The sequence below is a fragment of the Psilocybe cubensis genome, chromosome 9 (assembly GCF_017499595.1).
Source record: "Psilocybe cubensis strain MGC-MH-2018 chromosome 9, whole genome shotgun sequence".
In the NCBI taxonomy this organism is placed as follows: domain Eukaryota; kingdom Fungi; phylum Basidiomycota; class Agaricomycetes; order Agaricales; family Agrocybaceae; genus Psilocybe; species Psilocybe cubensis.
In genome coordinates, this window is record NC_063007.1 from 1,701,351 (window position 1) to 1,725,875 (window position 24,525).

General features: G+C 43.7%; 10 protein-coding genes and 1 non-coding gene across 11 annotated transcripts; 4 read left to right on the plus strand and 7 right to left on the minus strand.

Annotated features, from left to right (window-relative positions):
• Window positions 1–98: 98 nt before the first annotated feature.
• On the minus strand, window positions 99–1,062 carry JR316_0009972 (Agroclavine dehydrogenase; the record flags this gene model as incomplete). The annotated part of the gene is made up of 3 exons (XM_047895651.1): window positions 99–347; window positions 401–591; window positions 660–1,062. The coding sequence occupies 3 exons, from the start codon at window positions 1,060–1,062 to the stop codon at window positions 99–101; spliced, it is 843 nt and encodes a 280-aa protein (XP_047745370.1).
• A 539-nt stretch (window positions 1,063–1,601) lies between these two features.
• On the minus strand, window positions 1,602–2,547 carry JR316_0009973 (Agroclavine dehydrogenase; the record flags this gene model as incomplete). The annotated part of the gene is made up of 3 exons (XM_047895652.1): window positions 1,602–1,850; window positions 1,901–2,091; window positions 2,148–2,547. The coding sequence occupies 3 exons, from the start codon at window positions 2,545–2,547 to the stop codon at window positions 1,602–1,604; spliced, it is 840 nt and encodes a 279-aa protein (XP_047745371.1).
• Window positions 2,548–5,974: 3,427 nt separating this feature from the next.
• On the plus strand, window positions 5,975–6,949 carry JR316_0009974 (uncharacterized protein; the record flags this gene model as incomplete). Its single annotated transcript, XM_047895653.1, has 3 exons — window positions 5,975–6,173; window positions 6,232–6,784; window positions 6,835–6,949. 3 exons carry the CDS (start codon window positions 5,975–5,977, stop codon window positions 6,947–6,949), a joined length of 867 nt encoding a protein of 288 aa, XP_047745372.1.
• A 422-nt stretch (window positions 6,950–7,371) lies between these two features.
• JR316_0009975 (uncharacterized protein) lies at window positions 7,372–8,346 on the minus strand (the record flags this gene model as incomplete). Its single annotated transcript, XM_047895654.1, has 4 exons — window positions 7,372–7,756; window positions 7,815–7,938; window positions 8,014–8,183; window positions 8,243–8,346. 4 exons carry the CDS (start codon window positions 8,344–8,346, stop codon window positions 7,372–7,374), a joined length of 783 nt encoding a protein of 260 aa, XP_047745373.1.
• Window positions 8,347–8,852: 506 nt separating this feature from the next.
• JR316_0009976 (Histone deacetylase 8) lies at window positions 8,853–13,658 on the minus strand (the record flags this gene model as incomplete). Its single annotated transcript, XM_047895655.1, has 12 exons — window positions 8,853–9,708; window positions 9,764–9,988; window positions 10,022–10,346; window positions 10,399–10,463; window positions 10,515–10,528; window positions 12,117–12,191; window positions 12,259–12,314; window positions 12,378–12,717; window positions 12,774–13,032; window positions 13,093–13,214; window positions 13,287–13,550; window positions 13,602–13,658. 12 exons carry the CDS (start codon window positions 13,656–13,658, stop codon window positions 8,853–8,855), a joined length of 2,658 nt encoding a protein of 885 aa, XP_047745374.1.
• Window positions 13,659–13,941: 283 nt separating this feature from the next.
• JR316_0009977 lies at window positions 13,942–14,029 on the minus strand. The gene has a single exon. It is a non-coding gene; the product is annotated as a tRNA-Ala (tRNA).
• A 562-nt stretch (window positions 14,030–14,591) lies between these two features.
• On the plus strand, window positions 14,592–15,649 carry JR316_0009978 (Agroclavine dehydrogenase; the record flags this gene model as incomplete). The annotated part of the gene is made up of 3 exons (XM_047895656.1): window positions 14,592–15,081; window positions 15,147–15,393; window positions 15,451–15,649. The coding sequence occupies 3 exons, from the start codon at window positions 14,592–14,594 to the stop codon at window positions 15,647–15,649; spliced, it is 936 nt and encodes a 311-aa protein (XP_047745375.1).
• Window positions 15,650–16,287: 638 nt separating this feature from the next.
• Window positions 16,288–17,245, plus strand: JR316_0009979 (Hydroxylase/desaturase CTB9; the record flags this gene model as incomplete). Its single annotated transcript, XM_047895657.1, has 3 exons — window positions 16,288–16,636; window positions 16,690–17,056; window positions 17,116–17,245. 3 exons carry the CDS (start codon window positions 16,288–16,290, stop codon window positions 17,243–17,245), a joined length of 846 nt encoding a protein of 281 aa, XP_047745376.1.
• Window positions 17,246–17,487: 242 nt separating this feature from the next.
• On the minus strand, window positions 17,488–19,276 carry JR316_0009980 (Snurportin-1; the record flags this gene model as incomplete). Its single annotated transcript, XM_047895658.1, has 5 exons — window positions 17,488–18,223; window positions 18,274–18,463; window positions 18,516–19,059; window positions 19,121–19,141; window positions 19,196–19,276. 5 exons carry the CDS (start codon window positions 19,274–19,276, stop codon window positions 17,488–17,490), a joined length of 1,572 nt encoding a protein of 523 aa, XP_047745377.1.
• A 170-nt stretch (window positions 19,277–19,446) lies between these two features.
• Window positions 19,447–20,832, plus strand: JR316_0009981 (Histidinol-phosphate aminotransferase; the record flags this gene model as incomplete). Its single annotated transcript, XM_047895659.1, has 3 exons — window positions 19,447–20,001; window positions 20,057–20,322; window positions 20,373–20,832. 3 exons carry the CDS (start codon window positions 19,447–19,449, stop codon window positions 20,830–20,832), a joined length of 1,281 nt encoding a protein of 426 aa, XP_047745378.1.
• A 199-nt stretch (window positions 20,833–21,031) lies between these two features.
• On the minus strand, window positions 21,032–23,250 carry JR316_0009982 (uncharacterized protein; the record flags this gene model as incomplete). The annotated part of the gene is made up of 2 exons (XM_047895660.1): window positions 21,032–22,506; window positions 22,557–23,250. 2 exons carry the CDS (start codon window positions 23,248–23,250, stop codon window positions 21,032–21,034), a joined length of 2,169 nt encoding a protein of 722 aa, XP_047745379.1.
• Window positions 23,251–24,525: the final 1,275 nt, after the last annotated feature.

Genomic DNA, 24,525 nt, shown 5'->3' on the forward strand with positions numbered 1-24,525 from the left:
TTGCATATAGTGTGTATTATCTAAAATAAAGTAATTTCTCTCGTGCTGCTCTCCACAATTAGATCTGTCAGAATGCAACTACGATCTAAATTTGCATCTCATTTAATCCACAAGTTTCTGTTATCCTGGAAGAATTGCAACAAAGTTCTTTTCCCCACAAACTTCTTGTTATCAGCTTCCTCCAAAAACTTCTCTTCCGATCCCGCGGCAATCTTATGCTCGATGTCAGCAAGGTATGCCGCATATTCGAGCGATAAGAAATGACTGAGAATTTGAGTCTTTTCTTCGACTGATATATGCCTGTGAGTTATTGTCCTTCCCAGGACAGTAGAAAGAATGTGGGCAGCCTGAAGACACATGGTTTTGAGTGGAGCTTTTCGTGAGATTGGAAAGGTCATACCTCGTCATACGAGTGTAGCTCAGGTCCTAGAATTAAAAATTCTTCTTGAAGGGTTTTATCCGCGGTCAAAGCTTTAAAAGCAGCTTCTGCTATGTCTTGAGCAGCAATGAAAGGAACCTTGCCATTTCCTGACGTTGTAACTATCTCATTGTTCTCCCTGATACTGGTGTAGAACATGGTAGCGAAATTATCTGTCGAATATGCGGTGTGAGTGTACTGAATAGTGTCGGGCAACAAAATAATAACTGTGCAGACATACCAATGAACCAGGTAGGCTTAAGTACTGTAAATTCAACGTTAAGGTCCAACAGAACTTGGTGGATGACTCCCGTTGGTCGATCCCCAGGCTGAGATTGAGTAGATGTCAAGGCGACAAATCTCTTTACTCCCTTTGACACAGCCAACTCCAGGAATGGCCTCACATACGGCAGTTGTTCAAAGACGTTGTCGGGACCGACAATGTATATTTTGTCGATATTCGGATCGGCCTGGAAAGGATTTTCGTATGTCGTTGGATCGAGCCAATTAAATGTGACGGCTTTGAAAGGTTCAGGCGCCTTCCCAGAACGCGACGCAATGAGGAATGGCACATTAGCGCTGTGGAGGAGTTTGCAAAGTATGGAACCTGTTTTCCCGTTGCCGCCTGTGACGAGGATGGTCATTTTGATACTGTGGATGACCATGGCTTTCTCCAACCCAGATTAAATGTAAGTCCAACTCGGAGGTATCATTCTATTACCTCCCAAATTTAGCCCGCACGCGACGTGTAGCCACCTCATGTCCGCAAATGTAGCTGTGTTGAATTATGTTTGTTGTAGCATCACCGAACTGCTTGCCAGTCAATCTTATTCATCATGAATCCTACGCGAAATTACAGAAATTTGCTTAGTGTAACGTTCTGTCATAGCCGCCCGGACTCCGTCTAACGTGCACAGTTTTATTACGAATAAGATCGGAGGTAACAAACAACTTAGCGACACGATCGATATACTTTCATTATTGCAGACACTTGGCATTAGAGTGGCTGACAAAACTTATCATAAATCTTCTAATTCATAAATCGATCGATTGGTCATCGGACACGGTTTTGAGGATTTCAATGTGACGGCGATAATGAATGTATACTCCATATGTTGTCATCCCTAAGTTTCTCTACTTCATCAGAACAAATTATCGATCTATCGTCGAAAGCTCAACCCACCTATTTGATCCATATATTTCTGTTTGCTTCGAAATACTCCTTCAACGTGTGTTTGCCCACGTACTTGCGATCCTCACTCTCATCTAATATTTTTTCCTCTGCTCCCGATGCGATCAAGTGTTCGACATGTGCCAGGTGTCTGGCATACTCAGGCGCCAAAAAATATCCGAAGATTTGGGTTTGTTGCTCGACTGTGTGTCGTTTGTGAACGATCTCTCTCCCTAGGACAGAAGAAAGGAGCTTGGCTGCCTGTTATAAATACGTGAGTTATAGAAGACCATATTCTAAGCGTGAATTACCTCGTCATATGAGTATAGCTCTGGCCCAACCAAGAAGTAATCTTTGTTAGGGGACCTTTCAGCAGTAAAGGCATCAAAAGCGGCTTGGGCTATATCTTCTGCTGATACAAAAGGTACGCGCCCATCTTCTGCACAAGAAAATATTTCATTCTTCTCTCTGATGCTCATATAGAACGTGGTAGAGAAATTTTCTAAGATCTCTCGTTATTGAATTTGCAGAACGCTTAGGAGGGTTTGTGCCACTTACCGATAAACCAAGTCGGTCTGAGAATCGTATAGTCGACTTTCAAGTTCAACAGACATTGATGTATTGTGCCCAATGGAATATCCCCAGGTTCAGATTGTGTGCTTGTGATAGCTACAAATCGTTTAACCCCCTGAGACACAGCGAGTTCTAGGAATGGTTCTACATGGCGAATGGCATCGTAGGCCGACGGTGCGACAATAAAGAGTTTATCGATGGTGGTACCGGTCTGGAAAGCGTTTTTGAAAGTTGCGGGATTGAACCAATCAAACTCAACAGCTTGGAATGGTTCTGGTGCTTTCCCCGAGCGAGAAGCAACAAGGACTGGTTGCCCCGCTTGGTGGAGTAGTTTGGCAAGGGCGAGCCCAGTTTTCCCGGTTCCACCAGTAATGAATGTTGCCATTTCGACAATCCTTTCGATGGATAGATTCAGTGTGATTTATAGTTACCTGTGTACGACAGTGTACGGAGAATATTCGAAGAATTTGCAATAACTCATCGACGTAGGATTACGAGTCTTTACGTAAGTAAAGATGAGTTCTTTTATCCCCACAACCCAGCGAGCAAAAATGTCCTCGCCAATTGTCCCCATCAAAATATTATTGATGCGATCAATGTCGTTACCGCTATCGGTATTTTCCTTAAGCGGTCACCGGACCCCCTAAGCAACCCCTTTCCAATTCATTCTGAGACTTCTTTTTACCATTGGTTACTTTAAAGGTTGTTTTTGATTTGTTTTGATCGCAATGTGAATGTGCGTTTCCATAAAATTAATTATACCCAACAACAATAGTCCTACTCAATTCACTTTTTTGCGTTGTTGTTTAATTTTTAAAACCATGTGGAACCATCTAGCCAACGTGCTTATATATTGTACTAATACTTAGAGATGGAACAAATGCACTCTTTGAACTATGGGTCTGAAAGGTTGGAAATAGAACTGTGCAGGCACACACGTTCCTTAATATCGGTAGCTTCATCAATCAGAGTTCAAATAGAAATAATTACGCGTTCTTGGGTTCTGGGCGTTCTGTACTATTTGAATTTGATTTTCTGATTCATGATCGTTTCTCACGCATACCAATTTGTTCTTCCCCTATGTCGGGCGTCTATCGGCTTACGGTTAATATATTTATTGACGTAGTATAGACAATGCACTTTTCTCCGCACTGTTTTACCCATGGCTTCCGCGTTATCCCCCCGTTTCCAACAGTATGTTCACTGTTTTATCTCATTTGGTTATTACTTATTTTTTAGAGTCTTTCCGCCTCCCATGGACGATATGTACATGGATCAGATGGATCTGAAAACCCTCTACCATTTCTCTTGAACTTGCAAGAAGCTAAACGACCGCGTTTTGGGCTATATGTGCCGCGCCTTCCGTCCCAAAAATTTATTTGCTCCTATCTTCAAACCCAATGAACATTTGCTGTTTTGTCTTCTCCAGTTCAAGACTGGCCTGGTTATTTCAGGTTCCACCGTTTTGCATTTTACTTGTTTTAGTGGTCCAACGCAAAGCGTGGCATGACAAGACTTTACATCTCACAATTGTATAAAATATTTTTTAATCTAGATTTATATAACATAGTTAATATATATTAATATGTTCTGAATGCACAGCTAGATACTGGGCAAGGTTATGATTAATTACTATGACTTAGGTCTACTACAAGCTTAGTTGTGTCAGACACAAAAAATAGCTGCACAGGTTATAAGGCCTAATTGTAAGGAAGAACTTGTCTATTATAATTTTCATACCTGCTAAATATTGAAGAATTCCAGATCTGCTGGGAGAATCCCGTATGGAAAACTGATGGAAGAATGCTCATGTGTATGGCTGCCCAAGTGGGGACATATTTCCCATAAATATAATTTTCTTATTTTTGAAAAGTGCATCAAGAGTGAAACAATATTGTGTGCAAAAACATTTGTTTGGTGCGCATATTTCTTTTTGGCATAGTTTGATGTTGCTGTGAACACAATTGGCTGTGTGGAAACATATTTCAAGCATAATTTGCAAGTGTTAGTGCATTATTTCTTCCCCAAAATACATTCAATGCATGGAAAACATTATTCAAAATGACCATCTCTTGACCAAAGTGGCCAGTGCTCAATGCAAATTGAGTGTAGTGACCGTGGGAATATCCTGCGTACAGTGTGCGCAGGATATTCCCACGACCTGCTTATTAATTCACGGCCAGTACAAACACCACAGCAAGTAAAATATAATAAGATCATCTAAACTAGGACTGAAAATAATTATTATTGCCAAAAATACTTGTATTTTACCTAAAGTATATGCAATGCATCTCAGTAATATATCAGGAATTACCAGAGAAGTTCAAGTTGCTCAATGCAAAGTGCGGCAACCGTGAGAATAACTTGCATACACTATATGCAAGTTATTTCCACAGTCTGCTTATTAATTCATGGCCAGTATGAACAGCACAACAAGTTTAATATGACAAGTTATTTGAAGTGGCATTAAAGATAATAGCTAGATACATAATGTTTATTATTCTTTATTCTATGCCACCACAGTCTGCTAGTCATTCATGCTAAATTTTTTTTGATAACAATAAAGCATTCTATTTACCTCTACTTGCCGTTAGAGGTGTATAAAGCATGCAAAACAGTTGGTATGTAATTGATTGTGACTAATTAATGGCCTTAAATCAGTTGAATGAGGTCATTATTATAAAATTTTTGGTTATGAGCGATAATTATCTGCGTCAAAATGTTTAACTTGCAATTAAAAAGTCATAATGTAATGGTATCTAATTTTGTTTTCTACCATATGGCAGCTAACCTATCTACCTAGCTAATATCTAGTATTTTAATTTCCATATTCCCTTGGTAGGAACAAAAACTAACAGAAATTCTATGATAGTAACCGATTATTAAGTCAAGCATACCGGTTAAGTAAAAAACCGGTATTAATCACGCAATTTTGATGGCATCAATGATTTACTGATGGGGACAATTGACAAGGACATATTTTTGTACAGTGGGTTGTGGGGATAAACACTGCGGGTGCCGACTGCTGTAAGTTAAACATACAGCAATAAACTTACATGTCTTATGTAAGTTTAGGTGTATGTTCAACTTACAGCACATGTGTCGGGGAAACAAACCTTTAACAAAGACATGTTGTATTTGGTGGCTGTATGCCGGCCAAACACAATTGCTGTAAGTAGACTGTAAATAGAATAAACACCTATATTACACAAATTCTGTTTGTCCGGTGTTAGTAAAACATACACATTTTCTTTAAGTAATAGAAACAGCACTTACTGTAAATAAAAATTACACACAAAGAACACTATTTGTGTATGTCAGACTTACACCATTAAATGAATTGAAAAACTTGTGTAAGTATAACATACACAAATTGTGTTCTTTGTGTGTAATTTTTACTTACAGTAAGTGCTGTTTCTATTACTTAAAGAAAATGTGTATGTTTTACTAACACCGGACAAACAGAATTTGTGTAATATAGGTGTTTATTCTATTTACAGTCTACTTACAGCAATTGTGTTTGGCCGGCATACAGCCACCAAATACAACATGTCTTTGTTAAAGGTTTGTTTTTCATACACATGTGCTGTATGTTGAACTTACAGCGAAACTTACATAAGACATGTAAGTTTTCTGCTGTATGTTTAACTTACAGCGGTCGGTGCCCGCAGTGAAAAGAACTTGCTTTACTTACATAAAGTTTCGTAATCAATCGTGCTAATATATGGATTCCGGGTGACATGGACATGTATGTCGAGCACAGATATGCTCTTTCCGTTCTTTCCTGGATGATGTCCATTGGATTTACTATCATGCCGCATCCCAAATATCCGGACAACACCACAGCGGAAAAAATTTTGAAAATGGAAAAAATCGTCCTTCAGAAACATCCTCTTCATCGACATTACAATACCACTGGAGTGGTCGTTAACCTATGGTGCCAAGGTTCTTTTGTCCAACTGATTACGACTTGTCAATCGGTGGTAGAGTGCATTTTGGGGTATCATAGCAGTATGTCCCCAATGTCATGTGTCAAAACAATGTTAACTTCAATTTTGTTCTACTGCAGCCGGCGTCATGAATTTTGTTACCTTTGAGAAGGTGTACAGCTTGTATCCAAATGCTACCTTTGGATATCAAGTCTCTCTGTTGCAACCTTCTGCCGACCTCAAGCGCACGCAAAAATTTCTTGCAAAATATCATTCCCGTGGCTTGAAATTTGTTCTTTCCATTCCATCGCAAACTTTGAAAATGAACCGCCATATCCAAAGCAGGATACAGTCTATCAGGGACAACGTAAATGTTGGGTATAGTTCATCTCGTGGTCATGTTCTTGTTGTGCTGGATTACGATCCTTATCTAGAGTTGTTCTCTCCTGGGATTAGACGGGTTGGCGACAGGCATTGTTGGGTTTATTCTTTGCCTCTTTTACCCAAAGCAAATCAGACTTCCTTTGTTGAAGCCAATTCATGGGCATTGTTGCTCAATGAATTTGATTGTTTGCATTTTGGTGTCCGTCGCATCAGCGGTATCGCATTAGATTTTCACTACACAGCGGCAGATGTTTACCAATTACACAAGCGTGTCAAAAAAGCTATCAAATCCTGGGAAAGGGGTATAAGGTGTGTGCTCTTTAGTTTTAGTATTTGTCAATTTAATTCCTGTAATGTAGGCAAAAAGATGACTGTGTACATGCAACTGTTTTGTATTTGCTATCCAGAAAGGCAGATATTTTTTGGTTGCATCGCCCTCAACCACAAAGCCTCTTGTGGAATGGATATTTGTAATTTCTTCTATCCTTAGTCAAATTTTTGTTCGAAATAAACTTGTGTTCTCGTCCTCATTCTTTTTGTCTTAATTTGTAAGTTTGACTTGCGGATGAGCGTGGGAATATCCTGCGTGCAGTGTACGCAGAATATTCCCACGGTCAACCTCTCCCGATATTCAGCCGAGTGTGGGAATATTCTGCGTACAGTGTACGTAGAATTCTCCCACGGACTTCCTCGCCGATATTCAGCCGAGTGTGGGAATATTCTGCGTACAGTGTACGCAGGATTCTCCCATGGGGTGCCAACTAACACCTTCAGATAATTTCTGTCATGAAAATGACTTGACAAATTATTCCTTGTTATTTACAATGTTCACACAAATGGATTGATTATTTGTTCAGCACATTTATGATATCCTTGTCTTTCTATGTACATATGTATTAATCTTGGGACATAGTATTGCTATTGTGGACTGTGTCCTCATTTAAGCGCATATGTGCCATCCTCTGTTGCGTGTCTTCAATGTCAATCTGACCTTTGTACAGCTGCCTCTTTGTCCTACACAAAACAGCAACCTGTCTTTTCGCTGGAGTATAGCGTGACCGCATTCTGAGAATATCAGCTTTCTGTTGGAAGTTATGAATGGCTATGAGACTGTTCAATGTAACATTGCTTACCTCTCTTGCCTCCTGGTCCAAGACAAGTATTCCGCAAAGAGCGACAACAAATTTGTACTTGTTTCCTTGGGCAGGAAATGCGACAAAGGCAACACTGATCTCGACAATGTCTCCAATTCGTATGGAGGCAGGATTATAAGAATAATATCTGTTGCAACATGATATTAGTTTGGTTGTGATGTGTTGTTGGTATTTTCTAAACATACCTGGCTGTTCCGTCAGGAAGTATCTCCCGACAAAGAAACTGTACCTTGTTATCGATTGCGTGGATGAAACTGTCCCCTACCATGGATGCCAACACGTTATCAGGGTCGACCAGGGGATGAAAACCTATGTTGTCAGATTTGTCTTGATATGCGGATACCTTCGTGAAATATTGGCTATGCGCATGGAAAACATTGAAACCCGTGTCTTTGTAAAGAACTGGGTCATAGCCGCTGACGCTGTCCGCGGGAAAATTGTTTGCAAAACGGAGGAAAACTTCTTCTAGCTTTTCCATCACCTTATTGAACACAATGTCTCCGAGTCCCGTGATAGCAATGGTGGTACGTAAATATGGTTGTTGCTTGACCGTTCTGTCGCGGCTGTAACAGTCCTCATTTGTAATTAATTCACCTCAATGGAGTGGACGTACGAAGCAGGCTTTGCCATTGGTGGTAGCATCTTGTCGCTAACTATGCCTTGGAGTCTGAATATCACTTCGTCCATTGCACCAATATCCACGTCAAAGTTGGACATATTTATATTATATTATATATATATTATATTATTACAAAGCGTGACGCTGAATCGTAAAGACTCGTCATGCCACGCTCCGCGGTGGCCCACTAAAACAAGTGTACGATTTAAATAGGGGGAGCCATCCGGATGTTGATATGCGGACAAGCCTACCGCGCCTTGCTCTCATTGGTTGAAAGCGATTTGTCAGCAGCATTTTCGTAATAAGCCAACCCAAAACCGCACAGCGCAACGGCAAACATCCATAACATCCATTAACTCTCGTCAAGAACACCGGTTCAATGTGTACGGTGAGTATGGAGCTCATGAATATCGCTTTATGTCAGCATCCTAAGTGGAGGATGACGCTGGATGACTTTGGGAAAGTGCTCGATTGCTATGATACTCGACATTGACATATAAATATACCAGAAGAAACGAATTACTGGGAGTGAATACCGATGGGTCACAAAGTCCAAACACGAGATTGTAAAATGGAATGATATCTTCGGGATAGAGAAAAAGAATCACGCTACATGGGCAACCTGGGCATGTTTTGCAATCTCGGCGTAGCTGTGTTCGTCGCGGTGCTCATGGTGGGCAATGCCTTCAGCATGGAGGCTTCCGTGAGATTCATGGTGAGCAGCGTGGAGACTTCCATGAGATTCGTGGTGAGCAGCATGGCCGTTTGAACCCGCTCTATATGAATATCCGTTACCAACGGTAGCAGAGCTGAATTGACCACGACCGTATAGGTGGAGAGACTCAGCCGCTGTAATTGACGCGCTTGCGCTTGCGTGACCAACAACACCAGACACCAGTGCTTCCATCTGGGCAGAGACGTGCTTCATAGCGGAGGCAGTAATGGCCGTTATGGCTGTCTCCATTGCGATGGTGAGCATCTTGTGCATTTCGACGGTGACGTGTTCGACAGTGGATTCGGCAATGCTAACAAGGGTCTCTCGCATGACGGGGTGACTGGCGAAGACGCTGAGATCAGGCTCGGCGATGACCTTAAACTTCATCCAAGGGACTTCGCTGAGCATGACCGAAAGCTTTTTGTTGAGTTCGACGACGGTGAGAACACCATTGGCGTTTCGGAGTCGGGTGCGAAGGTCCAGGCGAGCAATCCTGTATTGGTCGCCTTTGTGGACTTTGTATTTGACGACCAAAAAGAATCCGTCGATGGCGTAATCGAAGCAGTGGGAACTGAATCCTTGGGCATCCCACTGGAGATGTCCATCAGAGAATCCGATAACTGTATCGAGGTCGATACTGGAGTGGACAACCGTGCCATCGATACGATGACACTCGGCATGAAGGAAAGTACCCTTTAGCTCGAACTTGGCACAAGTTTCCTCAATTAACAAAATTTGGCTCTCGCTAAGGAAAAACATGAGAAAGATACTTCAACCCCTTTTTAATAGTGGGCGCTTACCTTCGGAATTTTGTAGATGAGAATGTACTGTAAGAAGAAGAAGACTTCGTCTCTTTAACAGACGTGGTGGAGACTGTAGTCGAGGTCGAAGTAGCAGAAGCGGCAGAGAACATGCTACTGCCACTCGCAGCGCTGGCGACACTAGAAACGCTGGCTTCAGATATACCTCGAGATAATTCCGGCGGCGCCAGATGTTTTCCGGCGCTAACATGCTCGAAGGTTAGTCTGTTACGTAGAATTTATGCAAAATATACTCACGGATCAAGTGCATGAGATTTAGGGATGACAGCCAAGATACCGTCTTGATTTTGAATGTAAAGATTGAGATCAAGCTTGCTTTCTACCATTTTCCCGCCGAACTTCAGTTTAGCTGAGAGGACGCCATTATCAATGTGGACGTCTTCAGCATGGTGGCTGAAGCCTCGGCCTCCCCATGTGAGTTTGCCTTCGGTGTTTCCAATGTAGTCATTGAGTGAGATTGAAGAATGGATGGTGGTCTTCTTGTCGGCCTTTTTGCAATCAGCAGAAAGAACACCTTTGGTGATGGTGATTTTCTCGCATGTCTCGGAAAATATCATTGTGCCTGAAAAATTGAATGGATAATCTGAAAGTTGAGAAAGATATAAACTACGTACCTGGAACGTAGTAGGATAAGAGTATAGAATAAAGATTTTTCAAAGGGCGGACGCGGAAAGGAAAGCTAAAACGTGTTACCTTGTTAGTTAGGAAAAGATGGAGTTTATATACTTACTACCGTGCCGAAATCTAAGATCCAAGGGTCGTCTTGAGAACAAAACACGGAGGTTCAGAGGCCGGAGAGGACAGTTTGCTAGGTTCACTAATACTCACTATGGTCACTTAAACAGGACTTGCGACTGAATGGATAGTTATCAGTCGTTCAAACCTTAAACAAAGAACAAAAATAGCCAGAGCTCGACACGACGGCGCGCCATTATAGGGTTCCGTGATTTAATTAATTCCTATGTTTCCATATTGAGGACAGGCCCCAAACAACACCGGATACAAAGCAAGAAGCCAAGATAGCGTGTGAGTCACTGGTCCAGAAAATATCCTCATATCAAGCTTTCGACGTACTGAATTTGAGACGCAAAATCTCCCCTAAAGTTAAAGCTCGTTGTACTTCATGACTGCACTGTACATTGCCCGAGATCAGGATTGCAACCTAGACTAGGTAATGTCTTGGGAATGCGCCAGTTAGGTCTGAACTACTGAAGATCTGAAGGCCTACAGGTACCATGTCGGAGACGATCAGGCTATCATCATGGAAAAATACGCGTCGGTCAGGAATGTTGTCCGGTGTAAGTTGTCTGATTGAATTTGTGTATACGTCTAGTCAGATGGAAGAATAGCACAGAAGACGAGTAACAACAAAAGGTCAAGATACAGGAGATATTATAGGCCCGCAAGGCATATATTTGTTTGTCCGAGGCTTTTTACACGATGCCTATTATTAATATACCCTTCTCACTGGCGCTGTCTTAATTGACAGATCTCCCTTCACCCGCAGAGTGAATATACCGGAGACAATCCTCGACAAACACAGATTGAACAACAATCACTGTGCGTCTCCAGATTCAAAGTTATCTATTGGCCCAATTGTAGTGCCCCCTGGGCCCATTTCGTAAATTTCCACTCAAACTTTGCGCTCTTAATTATATAGGCGCCCTTCAAAACTTCTCTGGGACAACATCCAAGATGGTACGGATGGCTGTAATACCGTCAGAGAGTTTCAACTTTGGAACGAGTCTATGTGACTTCTTGCTATTCTTATATCTCAAAGCAACTTTGTTATATCTGGAACAGCTTTGCACAAAAGTCTTTTGTGCTTGACAATGGCTATGTAATTTATGCGAGCAAGTGAATCAAACTAGCGCCGGTTGGTAACTTTTACATTGTTTTTATTCGGTGTAGATTTAGTAGGTCCTTATAAGTCATAAATAATGCTCAGCACGGGCCTGAAATATTTCCCACTTGCGCAAATATTTCAGGACAGTGAACACTCCAAATATGGTTAGTGGAAATGGTTATCGGAAGCTGTCGCATCAGATAGGCAACGGTGTGTGCCCTTCCTGCATAGATTACATTCACAAGAATGGGACATAGGGAATATGAAATGTGCAACAAACGCTCATGTCATCCCAGTCGGTGTTGCAATGCTATTAGTACATCGTCGAATCTGGTGTGAATTGATGATATGTATTCGGCTGTGTTATGGTCGGTCATGTTTCCTGCAGGAATATCAAGCTTGAGAAATTGGTATCAGCGCATAGCGCATCAGGAAGGTACCTGTCAATAGTCGGATCATAAGACGAATGAGAGCTCAGAGACTCACAGTAAAAGAGGGACCGTATAAAGGGAATCCCGTGTGATCTGGGATTTGGGCTTCCAAATCCAGTGGGTTTCCGATCTAGGGCATAATTTGTACGTACGCATGAGTAGATGTCGGAAAAAGTCGGTGACTGGTGGTAGCTTACAGCTATGGAAGTGAGATAGGCCCATGCCCTGGCGGCATTAGGGGAGTTGTATCCACCTTGAATCAAGTCAAAACAAATTTGGAAGTTAAAATATAGGGAATTCAGCTGCCAACACCCACCTCCTCCAAGCAACAATTTCTTCCCCGCCCATTGTGTCAGTATCTTCTTAATACACCATCCCATAGAACCTTCGGATCTGCCAAGGGACCAGTTAAATGTCGAGCATGGATCTCCTGCTAACCCGTCGACACCGCATTGTACAACGATGTAGTCAGGGCGAAATGTATCCTTTACGCGTTCCACAAGAGGCCATATTTTGGCATAGGTCGCGTCCGACGCTCCTTGACGTAGTGGTATGGAAAGCGTAAAAGGGTCAAAATCAGGACTGAGGACGTCGGGAAGCTTGCTACGCTCTGAGATAGGGAAGAATCCGGGAGAGGTGTGGTGTATACTGAGCGTCTGGACAAGCCAAGTCAACTTTTCGTAGTTGACTTTGGAGCAGCTTAGGATAATACCAGTATTTGGGGTGTCAATGAGGATACAGTCGACGAATAGAAGGCTTCCGAGACAGCATCTGAAAAATGCAAGTCAAGATCCAAGTACATCACCCGCGTTCGTTTGAGATGAGTTATGTTGGATTGCTGAATATCAGAAGACTGGCACGGAGATTGATTTGTCACTGGAGTCGCCTGCATGCGTTTAAACGCCATTATGGCAAGTATACAGTCTGCTACATAACAGAAGCCAGATGCGTGAGACTTTCGTGCGTGGTGTCTGAATGATAAATGATCGTTGTTGATACATGATGGGCTCTAAGATTGGAGCCACGCCTACCGTCCTCCGTCCCAGCATAGGGCAATATCTGCGAAGTCTTCTTGTAAAGCTGACACCGCAGTGAGTGTCGCGCCAGCAACAAGGCGAATGTAATCAGCCAATCCGGGGAACATAGGACAATCCTAGACAGCAAAAGGTGTAAGAATGCCATCGTTCTGCGATATTAGATCCAAGTTTGAGTAAATGTCATTCACGTCTGAGAGCCCAAATTCCGTGTCGATAGATAGACTACGCGATTCCCAGGTGTTGTCGGAGTGCAGCTTGTTCTCGAGAACGACTTCCAGATAGTCCCGGGTGTGGTACAACGCCAAATCTTTGTAGGTCGCTTTTCGTGGCGTAACCACTTTCAGACGCTTATGAGGGGTATGGGGGTTATTTGAGTTTAAAAGCCCCAGTGAGCTGATCAAGGAGTGCACAATCATCGACCGGTTCCTGTTCGAGGGAAGCAATGAGGATACCTGTTCATCACATTATGAGACTGTCGCAATAAAAGGCAATATGAAACTGACCTTGGCTAGCTCCTGAGAGCCAATGTACGCAACGAATTTCGCAGGTTCTGTAGTCATCGGATACAGGCTAAGATGGATGAATATAAGATGAATGTTCGGATGATCATGTCATCTTGAAAGCCGTTGGAAGAAAAAAAAAAGGTTGTGCGTCACCGTCTTTCACTGTCAGATGATTTGTCAATCGGAAATTCCCGAAGAGTTGAAAAAATTGGTATTGGCCAGCATTTGTGGAATACTTGTCAAGGATAGTTGTTCAGCAGTGTAAAACGACTCAAAGCAAGGTATTTCTACTCAAAACCGGTCAGAGATACTAATAATTTAAATAAAATATAGCAAAAAATGGACGCATTGGGAATTGAACCCAACACCTCTCGCATGCAATAGGATAAATGCTAAGCGAGCGTGATAACCAACTACACCATGTGCCCGTTAATGAAGTGACAAAATTATGTAATGAGATATTGCCCACAAGTTGTGGCGCAGGACAAAGTCTTCAGAGTTCTTCATCTTCAGCTTCCACCTAGCACTGCGGGCGCCGACTGCTGTAAGCTGAACATACAGCAGTAAACTTACATGTCTTATGTAAGTTTAGGTGTATGTTCAACTTACATGTGTCAGGAAAATAAAGATTTGACAAAGACATATTGTGTTTAGTGGCTAGATGCCAACCAAACACAATTACTGTAAGTAACCTGTAAGTAGAATAAGCACCTAAATTATGCATATTGTCTTTGTCCGGTGTTAGTAAAACATACACATTTTCTGTAAGTCATACAAACAGCACTTTCTGTAAGTAAAAATTACACACAAAGAACACAATTTGTGTATGTTATACTTACACAAGTTTTTCAATTCAGGTGGTACTCTCTTGCACCCGTGCGTCTTAGCACTTTTTGTTTGCTTGTTGCACGATAATAAACAGATTCAAAAAAGAAAAAAAAAGTCATAGACTTACACTCTTTTCGTTCTTCTCATGGCTGTCAGTGTCACATGGCCCCTGACAAGGTAAACAACAGTGATAAACCATCTACATCTGCGTCAAGCCTCAGGGAGCATCTTTCACATAATCACAGAAAGATCATGACAATCCTCATAACAGGTGGAACAGGAAAAACCGGTCTCGCTTTGGCAGGACTCCTCCATGACTCGGGCTATTCTTTCCTCATCACTTCTCGCAAGGGCACAGCGCCAGCGCCCTACAAGGCAATAAAATTTGACTGGTTTAAGCCGGAAACCTTCGAAGCACCCTTCCAATCCGATTCCAATATCGATAAAGTGTTCCTTATCGACCCACCAGCATTCGACATCTTTCCACGCGTAAAACCCTTCATTGATATCGCTTTATCGAGAGGGGTCAAAAGGTTTGTTGGGCTTACGACAACACAAACCAACCCCAAAGATGTACCACTTGGAAAGGTGCATCAGTACCTACTAGATCTTGGAGTTGACTATGCTATTCTTAGGCCAACGTGGTTCATTGGTAAGCGGGAATTATGGTATTGCAGAGGACCCAATGGGCAGTTGGCTGATACAAGGTCTGTCCAGAGAACTTTGGAACGGATCTACAGCCAAGTATCAGAGACGACGACGAGATAGCATCATCAGGAGAAGACGGAAAAGTACCCTTTGTCTCGGTCAAAGATATTGCTGCTGCTGCTTTTATAGCACTAACAGCTGAGGAAAGCCTCAATAAGGATATTTTTGTTATTGGACCAAATCTTTATTCATATGACGAGGCATGTATAAGCCTTCTTGATGATACCCTGGGTCGACTGACGTGGAGAAATTCTTTGTGTTAGGTTGCCTCAATGATTTCTTCCGCCGTTGGCCGTAAAATCACTCACAAAAGGCGAACGGTTGAGGAGCAGACAGAGATGTTCCAACAGTTTCTCAGTCCAGAGTACGCCGCCCATCTCGCTCGCGTGGAACACTTGATTGCAGACGGAGGAGAAGAGAAATTCTTCTACGAGAGTGAAGATCGGAAGTATGTGGGGAAGCATACTTTAGCGGAATACATTGAGAGTAATCGTGCGCTATGGATGAAGTGACAGGTGTACACCGCCTACAAGTCAATGACCTTGACTGTTCCAGCATTTTGTTTCCAGCTTTGTAAATCGAATCGCAACTTTTTAAGAACTTTTGGATGGAATTCTGTGAATACTAATGGCTTCAACCCCCCCATAGTCCATTCAAAGTCCTGTTTAATGGGATGTTCTACTCACCATTTCTCCTGCATCCGTTCATGAGCTCGAAAATACATGGAAAGCTTGGTAGACAGCGTCGCGACATCTCTGGCGTCGTTAATCAATGTTTGAATGGAGGAAGAGGTATTTATGTGAACAGTACGTCGGACTTAGGACCCGTGTGTGTGATAAATGTCTGCTTTCAAAGCATTGTCTCCCACGAAGTCGGATATAAAATACCCTTCGTCGATGAATAAGCATTTGAGAAGCTATGGTTATGGTATCTGTTCAAAGCACGCAAGAAAGACAGTAAATGAAACTATCGAATCCCGCTGCGATCAATTAGGATAGCTCCAAAGCATTACAAAAGGACAACGACTGACTAATGTTCTGAATAATATATAATTCGCCAGTGATTTTCAAGGTATAAAAAGCATTCATCATAAACGCCATCTACCAACATACATCATCCATAAGCATCCAAGTTCGAGTCAAGTTTACAAATGCCGGGACTTACATCGCCAACTACTGTGACCACGACCCTATCCTACTTCAGCCCTCCCGTAGATGGAGAAAAACCCTATCAAAAGGTCATCACCGACCCTGAGACTGGCGACCGTAGCTTCAAGAGAAACTGGAGTGGTGATGAAAGGTCCAATATTGTTATCGAGAATCTGCGCGGGAAAGAAGAGACAGTGTCGCTCGATAAAACCGGTTTCCAGTTCTTCCAGCATACTTCAAACCACACCTCATTCGTAAACGACGAAGAGATAAAGGCAGAATACTACCCCGAGAGCGTCGAGCTTATCAAAAAGTTGACAGGGGCCACTCGGGTGGAGATCTTTGATCACAGTAAGTTTTTTCAAGCTTCTTCCAGAATCAAATTCTCATTTGAATACTGCAAGCCATCCGCAAGCATCTCCCCGAGCTCCAGCAAAAGTCAGTGAACGGGCCTGTTCCCCAAGTGCACATCGACCAATCAGCTCCTGCTTCTATCGCACGCGTGCATCGACACATGCCAGTTGACGAAGTCCCCAAACTGCTCGAGCAGCGCTTCCAAATTATAAATCTCTGGCGACCCATCCATCACGCCGCTTACGACTGGCCCCTCGCCCTCTGCGACTACAGAAGCGTCGATCCAGTTGACGTTGTGCCCGTGGCTCTCATATTCCCTGACCGTGAGGGAGAGACCTTGGGAGTCAAGTATAATCCCAATCACAAGTGGAAATACCTTCGTGGCATGACACCGGATGAAATTGTGCTGATTAAATGGTGAGTGGCACCTCGAGCGCGGTCCCCTTGTCTTAGGAGGATTAACCGATAGTTTATAGTTTCGATTCGATCCAAGACGGGAGCGTTGCCGTGTACACACCGCACACCGGATTCAAGGATCCCTCTACACCTGAGGAAGCAATCCCAAGAGAATCAATCGAACTGAGAGCTTTGGTCTTTTATGATTAGGTTGGCCTTCCTCCACCCCATTGCCGTCGTTTGATGATGCATGTTAAATCGTTTGCTATCGAAAAACGTAGTCAGCCAGAAATTAAAACATTCGTACCTTCACGCTTTCAAGGTAAACCTTATAACAAACAACTTGGTGTCGAGGTCTGATGTCAGTATATAGATAGAGGGTTTTAGGTGATAAACAGAGCATGTAGATCGTACTTTATTATATATCCATGTCAACATCGACAACATTTCCATTAGAAACCATAGACGCCCCGCCTCCTGGAGTGTTTACCGCCAATACTCCAAAAGGAGAGGATTGCTGGCACGTCATTCCAGTAGAAAGTTGCATGGTCAGTCGTCTTCGCACCAGCCTCAAAAACAAGTTCAAAATGAGGACTTGAACGAAGTACAAAAAGGACGACCACGCACCTCTGGAACAGATCGAGGGGTCCTTCGGGTATTTCCCTGTGACTGGCGCAAATTTGTGCATCCTGAGATACGCTTTCTCGATGAACGTTTTCTTCACCGTCAATGTCATATCCCCGAATCGGAATCCAGCTACTCAAAGGACTTGTCCCAGGTTCGTAGCTCGCTTCAGCTACGTAAAGAAGCATTCCGTCTGGTTTGATAGCAGTCTCCGTCGATGTTAGCGCTATATGCGGTTGAAAGGGAATGTGTGCATTTAAGGAGCCCGAAGGCTCAATCTCCATGCCTCCTTCACCGAGACCATTCCAATTTGATGAAGTTGGAACAGATATACTGACCTGGCGCCAACTTCTCGCTGCCGGAATGATGATGTTGTCGAGAGCGGACAGTGTGGTGGTGGCATGATAGGGTACAGGAATGAAGGTTGTTGGATAGGGGAAGAGATATTTTTGAAAACACTCAGCAGATGTTGATGAGGAGGCTTTTTGATTCAGAAGAAAGTTTATGGAAGACGGAGGCGATGACTGCGCCAATTCAGCGAGGCGCGTATCACGCCACCAAAATCTTTTACATGTATGTAAAGAACAGTGACAACAAATATGATGAGAACTCACCGAAAGCCTGCCTCACAATCTGCTACGTCCTGGCCTTTCCACTTCACCACATCGAGAACATGCAGAATCCCGTTTTCGCGCCATTTATCATCTAAAATACAGTCTAAAACAGTGAGAGGTGGTAGATTCGAGGGGAATCGAGGGAGGAGAGTTTTTCCGAGTAACCGTGAGCGTAAAGTGGTATTTGGCACTGAGAACATTTCAGCATTGCATGGATTCAAAAGGCGTGAAAGAGTACATACCCACACCTGCAACACCTGCTGATTGTTGAGTTACTGCCAGACACCTTTTTCCAACTGGAACGGGCGCAACCGCAACCCAAGCACTCTCTAAGTCACTCGGTAATCCATCATTGAATGCGTTGGCATTGCTCTGGTCGGATGAGACCCAAGGATCGTCAGCACTCATTTCGAGAAGTTCAGCATACATGCATCGATCAGCCCATTTGCTAGCTTTTTTCGCCCGTCGCTTTTGCCTATTAGGACCGCCTCTTGACTTTTTCTTGCCTGTGGACTTCGACGTCTCAGTTTCAATTGGCGTGTCGGTGTTGAGTGGCACTGGAACACGTGTATCGATGGTCGCTGTCGACGGGGATGCACTGATAGCATCTTCAGGTTCAACCTTGAGCATAGCTGCATAATGTGCAATTGAACCAGGATCAGGCCTGATTTCCGGTTCTTGAGTGTCCTCCTCGTCAATCTTGGCGTCTTCATCGTCCGAGGGTCCCAAATTGAGATCAGCGAAAAGATCAAGTTGGCGTGCGGAATCGATTTTGTTCGCTCTACGCTATTCATAAGTCAAAATATCACTCTCAGAACTAGACAGCGATAACGAGAAAAGAACGAACACGTCTTTGTTCCTCAAGTGCCTACTTTGCAATAGAGCATCAAAATCAAGTCCATGTCGAGATAAAAAAGCATACCTTGTTTCTCCTGATTTCTTGCGAAACAAGCTTGTCTCTAATCGTCGTGGGTGGTAGTTTGTAGGATGTCTTTCTATCCATCTTGAACCTTGATGGGTGTAGGTCGAGCGACGAGGCTCGAGCGCTGTTATCGGCCGACGAACGTGTGAATTGATGGAATCTTATCTTATCTACAACTTTTAATTTTATGACTCGTCTCGAGACTCTCATCTACTAATTCTTATTTTCTCTTTCTTCTGACAACGAGCCCAATGCCTATCCTTGGTCTAAAGCCCACTAAAAAATCCGTATACCCTGCTCACTTTGACATTGAAAAGGTTATAAGACCGAACATTCTCTCATTACAACCCTATCGATGTGCTCGCGATGATTACAGCACCGGAATTCTAGTCGACGCCAACGAAAATTCTCTAGGACACTCTATCGAAGGAGAAATTGAAGGAGCACAAGACACCCTGAGTCTCAATCTGAATCGATATCCTGATCCTTCTCACCCTTTGATCAAGTCGCGGATCGCGGCTCTTCGAGGGCTGGGTTCATCCTCACCTTCATCGACGTCGGATGAGGACACAGGCGCGGACCACATATTCCTTGGTGTAGGCTCCGATGAAGTCATCGACCTTCTTATGCGTGTCTGTGTTGTGCCCGGAAGAACGGAGAAAATTCTAACAACACCACCCACCTATGGGATGTACGGGGTATGCGCTCAAGTAAATGACATCGGTGTTGTACGCGTGCCACTCGAGCTTTCAGGAGATCAGGGAGAGGGGGGAGAACGAGGAAGATTTAGCGCTCAGGTTGATCAGGTACGCGTTTTTCTTGGATTTGTTCGATTGTTACCCCTCTTATGCTTGCATACAGATCAAAAAGACCGTCGCGGCTGACCCTTCCATCAAACTCATCTTCTTGTGCTCTCCAGGCAATCCTACTGGCACATTAATTCCAATTTCTTCCATTCGCTCCCTGCTAGAATTCTCCGATTTCAAGGGAATAGTCGTTGTGGACGAAGCTTACATCGACTTCACAGAGGATCCCCTGAAGCAAAGTGCCGTCAGCCTCGTCAAAGAGTATGCTAACGTGTGTGTGCTGCAGACTTTGAGCAAGGGTTTTGGGCTAGCTGCTATCCGGTGAGCCTTCATCGCATATTGCCCTTGAATTTCCATTTATTTTCATACAGCCTTGGAATTGCTCTAGCACAGCCGCCTCTCATTCAAGTACTGACAAATACTAAAGCTCCATACAACATTTCCACTCCTACCGCCCATCTCGCACTTTCTGCCCTCTCACCACAATCTATTGCTAGCATGCGTGCCAAGGCACAGACCATTGTAGCCAGTCGTGCAAAAATGCTCGCTGCGCTGTCTGAACCTAGATTTACCGATCTCGGCGTTGGAAAAAGCATCGGTGGCAACGACGCAAATTTTGTTTTGATCCCTATTCTCGAAAATCGTCAAGGGGAACCTTCCAGTGAACGTGCCAACAAGATATATCGCTCACTAGCGGAGGAGAATGGTGTTGTTGTCAGGTATCGTGGAAATGAACCAGGGTGTGCTGGGTGCCTCCGCATCACAATTGGCTCGGAAGAGGAAAACAAAATTATCCTTCAAAAACTAGAGCAAGTTCTCAGGATTTTATAGAAATCTACTGTGTATATACCACAAAATTTCCATAAGGGAGTTTTACAAAGAAACAGTTTCAATTTTGAGATTAGTCAGCTGTAGTCTACCATGGCAAAAATCAAACAGAAATCGATGAAACCACCACCACTTGCCTTCCTTTACAATCTTTGCGCGGCTGTAGGATATATAGTCTTTCTCCTTTCATAGGTGGATAAGTTCAGTTATCTTTCTTATCTGATCCCACCTGAACTATATTTTGCATATAGCCCACAATTCCTTCTGACACCTCCTTCTCAATGGCGCTAAAGGTAAGGCGATTATCCAGTTCCTGAAATGCACCCTTCAAGCGTACATCTGTTGGATCAGACTCCAAGTCCGAGAAAATAGACATAAAAAATGCCACATTGACCAAAAGCATCGGCCAGTTTAGATGTTTCTGAAAATCTGCCATATCGTTTCTGTCCTCCGATATCGTCCACCAGTTCATCATCGAGTTGATGGAAAAAATGTAGACGTTTCCTAGGGGCATACCCCTCGATTTCATCTCCTCATGCTCTACCATCCACCTTGGCTGTCTCATGAGCGCACGAGCGAGAAGAGGTGTTGGAGCTCCAAGGTCCAGCGGAGCACAGCGGAATGCAATCGTCATCCTGTTATCTGGATATGCCAATCCCTCTTCCACAAGAACGCCACCTCTGAAAGACACAAAAACCACCAGATTATTGTACGACTTCGGATCGTCCACCACTTGAACGAACAGTCCGGTCAGCTGGTGAATCTGCAATCGAAAGGCTCTGTTTTTAACGTGCTCTCTGGCGATGTACCACGCGATTCGTTCCCCGTCTATAGGTGTCTGGATGCTGACGAAATGCTGATCGTATGCGCGCACGTCTATACTGTTGGGTCTTCGTAAACTTGGCTGTATTCTTTCCGAGTCCTGGACACGGATCACCCCGGTAGAAAAACAACGTCTGTCCATCTTCACACCCTCCACTGTCTTAAACTGCGCTTGTGCGTCCTTCAGAACGGACCTCACAAACGCAGATAGGAGGCAGATCAACAGTTCTCCACTGCTCACCCACCAAGGTAGTGCTCTGAGACCCAGGTAATGGCATACATAGGACACTACCAGGAAGAATGCCATCGCCGAGGCAATTTGACTTGTCCGAAGCGTGACCTCTTTCCGCCATACAGCTTCGAATCTCTGGGGTCGATGCGTTGTGGTGGACCACAGTGGATTCCCCGACGTGTCCATCGATTCCGGCGCAAGCGTTGAGGCAATGATACCATCGACCCAATTCGCGGTGCTACATGAACTCATGGTGTTTAGTGTTATGTGTTCGCAGGACGACTGAATCATCAGGGACCCTCCAATTACACCAAGAACTATTCCCAGGTAGCCAAGAAACGTTAATATCCATCCAGAAGAGGGGATCCAGTTTTCCTGCCATAGTGTGAGGAATTGCATTGCGAGGATTGTTGCCATCGAGGCTAAACCTTGAACCGCAGTGGCGACATTGGAAGGAGATGCCGTCGTAGAGAACTCGGAAACGGCGTCGAATGACAAAACATATGTCAGCTTCATGGCTGCGTCGTCAAAAGATATGGTACTGTGAGGAGGGGAAAAATCAATATTCAATGTTTCCGGTTTGAACGGCATATCTCTTGTGGGTTTCCTTGATGCTTTTCTATCTGGAAGGAGTCAGTTGACTCAGAAATCTGAGCGCATTAATATTGCGTACATGGTTGTCTAAGCCGGGTGCGAAACCTTTGCAGTTTTGGACACGTCGAATCTATTCCGTGAATTGATGTAAGCATGTCAACAATTTTGTCCACAGTATCTGCAGTAGTGTTGGGGTCTACAATTTGGGTACACCAGTGAATCTGTGCGCAATCATCCGGTATTCCTTTCCTCCGTTTTCTTGCTTGGTACGAATCGCATTCCATCACCTGTTTCACTACCTCTTGATTATGGGTGTCAAAATTTCCTTCAAGCATCGAGATCTCGATAGCGACTCCTGCCGGATTCCCATTCGTATTCCTTTTCAAGTATCCATCCACCAACTCAGCGTACACCCCTCCGCAATTAACTCTTGTCATCTCCACCGCGGCCACGGTCCTTGCTTCAAGATCATGTCCAATAAAAGCTCTTAATTTCTCAAGTCCGCACAGCCTGATCAAGCTTGTGACGATGGACAAGAGACCCAGCGGGGCCGTAGCAAGGGAGAATGCGTTCGCCAAACCTGTGACGGTACAAAGCAGCTGCTTTGTTGATTGTTCGCCCACGAGCAAGATGAGGGGACCGATGCCAGCGATTGTCTCTGACCAGGCGTCGGATGAGGGGTCGATACCACGGCGGTGTAGAATTGGCAGAGGATGTGCTGAGGCGCTAAGGGCTCCCATGACACACGCATATATTGCCTTCACGGAAGCCATGAGAAGTGGGGTGCGATGGGCTGAAGACGAACGATGATTGGCAAGTCATTGAAGTGACTTGAATATTTTATACGAACGACAGTTTATATTGAAGCACTGCATCAGTTTATAGAAAGCAACTAGGGACGTATAAATTGATCCATTCTCTCCGGCGTACCTGCAGAGATTATTTAAAGACCAAGTCAATTAATGTATACCAAAATGTTCCTGGTATTATGCCTCAACGAGAATTGGTTGAATTCCAGGCCCAGCTGCTGCATGAGCATCTAGATAGTATCCAATGGTTGGAGAATATATTTTATTTAATACTCTTACAAGAAATTGAAGACGAAAGGCATTCAAGCTGAAAAATTATTCCCACATTGATGGGCGTCAAATATTCACGTCTCCTCGACAAATAAGCATTCTTGTATGCAGCCTTTATAGGCTCATTGTGCCTAGCCATTGGCCGCAATCCATGCAGACCCCGTTAGTTGACGCACAAGTACCTGAGAATTTCTATTTTAAGCGCCGGAAGTCGAGAACAGCCTGGACATATTAAAGGCAGGGTTTTATTCAATCTGTGCTTTCTGTGTTACATAAAAGCGTTTTTTAGACTATTGGAGCATTGTTATGGTAGTAGGTGAATCGAGAATATCCTGTAGAGGCCGCACAGTCGTTCCCTTCAAACCATTTCTTTCTCGCCCACGAGCCAAATATACCCCGCTAATGTTATCGCGGAGTTAGCATTATATTGACATGGAATCTCCCATCCGACATGGCTGTGATGAATTGCCGCAATGGACTCTAAACTCACTCATATGGTCTTGGATGCAATTGAAAAAGAGTTTCTTGTATTAGAATGAAGTAGCCGTATTTGTAGGACATAAAATTAAGCAACTAGGTCGCGGAGACGTACCTCAACATGGAGTACTTGGACGCTACGGACTCTAACCTGAGCTATTATTCTGTAAGGATTAATGATAGACTCATTTCGGGACTGTCAGAAGCAATACGTAGTAAACATCAAGATGTTCAAATCATCGAACTCAAACTATTCATTGACTATTCACGCAATTCTTGTCAAATTATACAGTAGCCTATGTCCATAACGGGGTCCAACTAAACTTTAACTAAGTAGTTGGCATGAACCGGTGGAGGAATTCATCATGTGGATCATCTTGAAAGCAGCCCCTGTTTGTCCTGCAAGTTTGCCTTAGGGGCGACCTGCTTCCGCGTGCCGGTCGGGATACGTCGGAGATTGAATAAGTATGACTAAGCTATAGGCAAGCAATA